Source organism: Anarrhichthys ocellatus, unplaced genomic scaffold (assembly GCF_004355925.1).
Source record: "Anarrhichthys ocellatus isolate YVR2014 unplaced genomic scaffold, GSC_Weel_1.0 scaffold2738, whole genome shotgun sequence".
Lineage (NCBI taxonomy): Eukaryota > Metazoa > Chordata > Actinopteri > Perciformes > Anarhichadidae > Anarrhichthys > Anarrhichthys ocellatus.
In genome coordinates, this window is record NW_022282712.1 from 1 (window position 1) to 6,989 (window position 6,989).

At 41.1% G+C, this 6,989-nt stretch overlaps 1 protein-coding gene across 2 annotated transcripts; it reads left to right on the forward strand.

The window, feature by feature from the left end:
- The first annotated feature begins 2,589 nt into the window (after positions 1–2,589).
- On the forward strand, positions 2,590–6,963 carry LOC116378521 (voltage-dependent anion-selective channel protein 2-like). 2 transcript variants are annotated; one of them, XM_031840410.1, is made up of 7 exons: positions 2,590–2,712; positions 4,134–4,204; positions 4,786–4,835; positions 5,101–5,103; positions 6,151–6,303; positions 6,421–6,473; positions 6,605–6,962. In XM_031840410.1, exons 2-7 carry the CDS (start codon positions 4,138–4,140, stop codon positions 6,828–6,830), a joined length of 552 nt encoding a protein of 183 aa, XP_031696270.1. In that variant the 5' UTR covers positions 2,590–2,712; positions 4,134–4,137; the 3' UTR covers positions 6,831–6,962. The 2 variants fall into 2 exon arrangements, with proteins under 2 accessions (XP_031696270.1, XP_031696271.1); XM_031840411.1 differs by lacking the exon at positions 5,101–5,103 and having other exon boundaries at positions 6,605–6,963.
- The last annotated feature ends 26 nt before the right edge of the window (positions 6,964–6,989 follow it).

Here is a 6,989-nt window from a genome sequence, read left to right on the forward strand (position 1 = left end):
GTGATAAACTGAAGGATGAAGTGTTCCTTTATGTGTTGATGTTGAATATTTCAGTACTTTTTACTTGTAGTGGAGTATTTTTACAGTGTGATATCAGAACTTTTACTTAAGTAAAGGATCTAAATACTTCTTGCACTACTGCTGACAGTAATGCACAGAAACCTACATGAACTTTTAAGGTTCAGCAGCAAAGTCTTTCTTACATCATGTTGATGTTGCAACGTTACACTGGCATTTTTCTGAGCGTCTGTCACTGATTGACCAACAAGACCATCAGATTTCATCATGTCAGTCTGTGTTTCTCTGGAAATGATCTGTGGATACAGTTTAAAAAATGTTTAAAGGTGCTGCTCGAGTCATGAAGGACGTGCATGAGCTCATTCATGAGTAGTGCTGCAGGATTCCCCATTTACTTTACCTTTAATGTGTATTTAAGACAAGTGTAGTGACAGTGCTGCAGTCTCTGGACCACATCTGCACGCACCTGCACACGCCCATAAACTTTGTAAACAGTCCATGTGTGCAGGAAGGAGTGTGCGGAGTAAAACTTATTCTTACCGGCCAGGATCGCCTTCCCCGGGTGCGTGAGGTTGGCTTTCCCCGCTGGAGCTGCAGCCGCCAGACACCCGGGTCTGTAAAACGGGCTCACGAATCTCGGTTGTCCAGACATGACTGCGACACCTCCGGCTTAACTTTTCTTTATTTTGTTGTTGTTCTACGTGTCAATACGGACGTGCTCGGTCGCTTCACACCCGATCAGCACGCTTCGAGCCCGGATCCAGTCTGGGAGCGCCTCGTGCAGGAGTCCCGATGCACAAAACATTGACCGTTGGACTTTCAGGTTCAGCTCCGGAGCTGATAAAGTTACCCTCCGTGTTGCTCAGAGGCTGATAACGTCGAGTCAGTGTTCACTCCGGGCGGGGCCGGACACGACACTTCCCCCCCACGGGAAAAAAACGCCATGTTTGTCACTAACATTTAAGGAGGACCGGAGAGATTCTCTGCAAAGAGCTGAATTACTTTAAATACGACGGATCGCCTGTAGAGGGCGCTGTTTCTCACACTGTTATACAGAGATAAATACAAATATAAAAATACTCTTGTGTATATATTTATATACAAGAGTATTTTTACATTTTTCATTCATTTAAATACGACTGTTTCTCACACTCTTATACAGAAATAAATAAATGTGTAAAAATACTTATATATATATATATGAATAATATTTATATATATGTAAAAATTAAATGGAAAATGCCAAGTACCTCAAAACTTGAGTCAAGTATATATATATAGTAATATTGCTACTTTTTCTAACATCTGAGTACTTGTTGCACCACTGTGTTTGGTACATTTTATACAATTGTTTCTCTTTAAAAGAACTTTGATGATTATTTCATATTATATTTTTATATAATTATTATAATCATATAAGTATTATAATTTGTATGGTCGTCACTGTATTACTACTACTACTACTAATAACATAGTGTGGAGAATTTCAGTATTAAACGCATTATTAGTAGGATTTAATAACACCCCTAGTGGTGAGTAGAAGTGTTACAATAATAAATATGTTAGTCACAATATGTTTCCATATGGAATGTGTTATAGGTTTACAATATCCTTACTTATAGAGGATATTATATGTTACAGTATATTAACTCATTGAATGTATTAAATCATAGAAGTATAGTCACTGTAGGTATTAAAACACTAAGAATAGTTTTGAGGGTCAGATAGGGATTGTGAGTGAGGTGTCAGACATGCAGCAGCAAATGGAGGCGACCTCATCGATGGAGGATGGGGCCAGAGGGACGGTCAAATGCCAAGCTGACCAGCAGGACAGAGAGGAGGAGTCCAAGATGTTTTGCTAAGGGATCGATAATGGGAGGGGACAGGATTCAAATGAAGCCAATCACTAATCGCCACTGAGGGTCATTCACACGTTTTATGACAGTATCGGACACTTTCAGACTCTCAGGGGATACAAAAGACAATGTTTGAGGGAGTTTACCTCAGATCACTGCAGCTCTCATTTTCAGCTAACTGGCCGGACTGTGAGGAGATGCGTGTATGTGGTCTCTGCTCTCGAGAACATTACTATTGATAGTTAATTCAGTTTGTAAGTGAACTTTGTGTAGTACATTAAATATTGTTTTAATTTTGAACCGGGTCCAGCTCATTCTTCTGATGCGCGTGCGCAGTAAGAAGCTCGCAGCAGAAGAGTACCTGCGGCCTGCAGGCTCTCTCATCCTTTGTTCTTAAAAACCTAACAATAGTAATAATAATACGTATTATTATTTATTTATTATTGTGATATTTGTAATAATTACAATAATGTGATTATAATAATTATATAGAAATATATTATGAACCTCAATGACCAGGGGCTTCTTATAAATACATTATAAATATTTCTGTGTCCTTGATAAACTTATTGATCAATTTCTTGATCTTTCTCTTCAATTAAACGTTTCTATCTGGTGTACAACTACTCGGTTGAGGTTTTAGCGGATTTGTGGGATTACTATCTTGCTTTTGTATCGACTCTTTGTTCGTCTTTCTCACCGCTACTGCGCATGCTCCATATGTCTCCTTCATTGTGCCCTATAGACACTACTAAACTAAGCTAACTGTCAATCCACTCAGCAGCATCACGACAGGGACATATCCACAGACTCCTCCTTCCAGACTCCTTTAGCACCGGTAAGGAGACATAAATAAAAATAAAAATGAATCTTAAAGCTTTATAATACGTCATAACAACGTGTGTTACCAACTGCTGTCTAGATAACGGTTCGTTTCTCTCCAAGGTTAGCCTAGCATCGTGGGCGATTTAAGCTAACGGTTCGCTGTTATGTAATGATGTTTTAGCCTTGCAATGTACAGTTTAATCCTTGGTTGATGAGGTTTAATAGTGCAGAGATTCACGTTAGCCACGCATTTAGCCACTTTATTAGTGTGTGGCTAGCTAGCTAGCTAGCTAAGCTGCAAAGGTGTGTGTGTGTGTGTGTGTGTGTGTGTGTGTGTGTGTGTGTGTGTGTGTGTGTGTACAAGCAGAATGCAATGAGCAGTTAATAACTAGCTATACCAGTTAGTCAGTGTCCATCTGTCGTCTCCTTTTTATTGCTAGTTAGCTAACTGTTAGCTTGTTACTGCTCACACAGCAGCTAGCTAGCAGTCACCCCCCACACACCTCTGTTCACCGGCCCATCTGCTGTCCTTTGTCCCAGAATAAGATGCTGCACCATCACTTTGTAAATGCTTGAAGATATAGAGACTTTCTGTAAATGTAAGAGCAGCTGTTCAGTCAGTGGACTCATCTCCAGCAGCAGCATCACCAGCCTCAGGGCCCTTCATCTTTACAACCTTGAGAGCCTTTTGTTCTGATGCTTGAGCATCTGCTAGCTCAGCTATTTAAAGTATTTCTGTATATATTTGTGCTCATATTCTGGGTTAAATGCATGTACATATACACATATGTTTGTGGCTTTATAGCTTTCATTGTCGAGCCCATTTGCTGTTCAGCATCCCAGCTGCTCTTAAGGAACAGCTTGTTCCCTTTCTGCTGGAGCTCACCTGCAGACGTGGTTCTTTGATTCTATGATATCTATTGAATTGTTTAAAGTGGATTGACTTTTAATTTAAATGTAAACTGTTAAAGGCCCTGTGCTTTTCTAGAGGTGCACCATCATGGTGGATGACGTTAATGTGACCGTCTCCCCTGATGATGAATATATTAGATTCATCTTTATTGTCTGAGTTCAGGCACCGAGGAAAACAAAAAATGCAGTTTTGCATCTAACCAGATGTAGCTATAGATCTGATATACACAGTACTGTCAGTGGTTTACAAATACTCTGTATTTCAGCACAGCGTCAACAGTAGTACAACGTCTGTGTATGTGAGAGTCTTTATAGTACAAGTGCAGTACGTAGTGAGTGTGAGGCAGCAGTCCTCCTGTATCCGTTTATTTATTTCCTTTATCTACATTAATCCCTCACAAGAAGAAGAGACGTATTGTTCCACATTTAGCTGCTGGTTTATATCCTTTAAGCACTGAATCATGACGGCAGCGTTGTAAATGTGAGAGTCACTGATCTCATTACCGACGTTCTCTCCTGCAGCACGATGGCCGTCCCTCCTTCATACTCGGACCTGGGCAAGTCCGCCAAGGACATCTTCAGCAAAGGCTACGGTGAGTTCAGTCTGAGCCCCAACCGGTGAATCAGGAACCGGTAGAACACGCAGCCCGTTCTTTAACGTACAGACGGATGATGCTGGTGCCAGTGGGGCAGATTAAATACAGTACCTAGCTTTAAAGTAGGTATGTAATATCAAAATATGAACAAAATAACATTATTATAACACGATGTGTGATCGTTAATGATTACATTTAATACGAACAAAGTTACTTTATCACAATGATGCAAAAAAGTATAGAAAAATCAAGTATTTTTATTTTGTAAAATGTGACTCTTCAGTCGGGACACGTTAGCTTAGCTTAGCATAAAAGCCTGGCTCTCTCCAAGGATTAAAAAATAAATAAACATTAACATGTTGTAGCTCTTCTGTTTAATCTGTACAAAACCTGAAATGTTAAAAAGACAAGTTGTGGTTTTACAGGGTAAAGACGAGACTTTATGCTAAGCTAAGCTAGCCGTCTCCTGGCTCCAGCTATTTTCTCTATTGCTAATGATTTATATAAATCCTAAAATGTTCCTCTGCATCTTCCTGCTCTGGATTTCTACTCACCTCCTCTGTCTGTGACTGAACCAGGCTTTGGAGTCGTGAAGCTGGACCTGAAGACCAAATCACAGAGTGGAGTGGTGAGGAAGCTTTTGTCATTTGTCTCTCGATGCTTTCTGCCTTCCCTTGTCCTGCATACCTCCTAAAACGACCCTCCGCTTCTACCTGAGCTCCTGCTGTAACCCGGAGCGTGAAGGTGTCGCTGATGCAGATCTGCTGAACTTGTTCTCCATCTTAAAGAAACACGACTATGAACCCCCGTTAGTGTGTTTGTGGCCTGTGTGTGTCTCCTAACCGCTGCTCTGTCTCCATGCTGCTGCTCTTCTGCACCGGACCCTAATGTAGATGGTAAGAAGGTGTCAGAGCTGCTGTTTATTCATCATAATAATAATAATAATAATAATAATAACCACCGCCATCGTTTGTCCTTGTGATGATTCACGCAGCATGAATATCTGTGTTTGTGCTTCCCATGTTCTGTCATCGCTCACAATCACATCGAACTTTTCAAATGTCAGTCGAACGTTTCCTCCAGTTTTTAAGCCATCTTTTAGTTTAGTGCGACATCTTCCATCAATGAACTCGAGGCTTAAATCACAACTTTCATCTCTGAATTATATGAGATTGATTATTTGGACGACGTAATATTTTGTGACATTACAAAGTTTTTCACGATACGACCGATACGAGACGATATCTGCTCATTTAATTCAGTTACATTTATGTCAACTCACTAAAAGCACTTTTTTAATTCTGCGGCTCTTACAGACGTTTAAATGAATAGAAATAATAAAAACGTGAATGTTTAGTCATAATTTACATCATAATATCAACATTCATCAGTCTTCTGTCCATCTTATGTTCCTGGTGTCCCGCATGGATTCATGTTCAGTCTCTGGTCGTCTGTTGTGTTTTATTGACAGATTAATAATGATTTCACATTTTGTCTCAGTCGTGTTCTGTTGTTTAATGTCTGTATGTTTTGCTCATAATGCTTCTCATATTTCATAACTAGGGCTGTACCAAAAGTCTTTATTCGACGTCTGTCGTCATGTTTTATGACGTCGTCACCCTAAAAGATAAAGTATTGTTTGTTATTGTGGTTCTATGAATTAAATACGTTAGTGCAGCAAGCGGGAGAGTAATATTGAGGTTATGAATAAAGTGATTCTTCAGATTAAACAAGTCTTTAGTTTTTATGAAATCAACTTTCTTTAATGAAGATATTAGTTTTTTTTAAAAAGCCAACAGATACAGATTGAAGCTGAATATTTAGTTATGTTAGAAACATACAGACTATTTGGTGCAGCCCTCCAGATGATAATCTGACCTCCGTCCTGATGTGACTGCATCTCATCGACGTCTTTGTACTCATAACCGATGTCCTCCCGACAGGAGTTCAACACATCTGGATCCAGCAACACGGACACGGGGAAGGCCGCCGGAAGCCTGGAGACCAAATACAAGATGAAGGAGCTCGGCCTGAGCTTCAACCAGAAGTGGAACACGGACAACACGCTGGCCACCGAGGTTACCGTGGAGGACCAGGTCCGTCATGACTGACTCACTTTCTCTCACTCACACTCACACACACACACACACACACACACACACACACACACACACACACACACACGAAGGTTTAACACTTTACTTTACCTACAGCTGACTCAAGGACTGAAGGTTGCTCTGGAGACGTCTTTTGTACCAAACACAGGGTGAGATGACGTTTGTTTGTACGAATCTTTGATATTTGAACTCGTGGGATCAGAACTGTGGGTCAGACCTTAAGCAACAATGAACATTAAGAGATGACCTCACCTTTAACCCTATGAATCCATATTCTCAGTAAGAAGAGTGGAAAGCTGAAGACTGCCTACAAGCGTGACTTCGTGAACCTGGGCTGCGACGTGGACTTCGAGGGTCCCATCATCCACGCCGCCGCCGTGTTGGGCTACGAGGGCTGGATTGCCGGCTACCAGATGGCCTTCGACACGGCCAAGTCCAAACTGGCCCAGAACAACTTCGCCCTCGGGTACAAAGCCGGAGACTTCCAGCTGCACACCAACGTGTGAGTACTCACCGATTACAGTCCAGAAGAAGAGAACATAGACTCTGAAACAACTTCCTGTAAGAAGATCAGTCGAACATCAAGGTTCAGACCAGACGGAAAACCTCCGGTTCTGTCGAGTGAAGCCAAAGCTTCCTGTGTTAAAGCTGCATTCTCTCTAGTG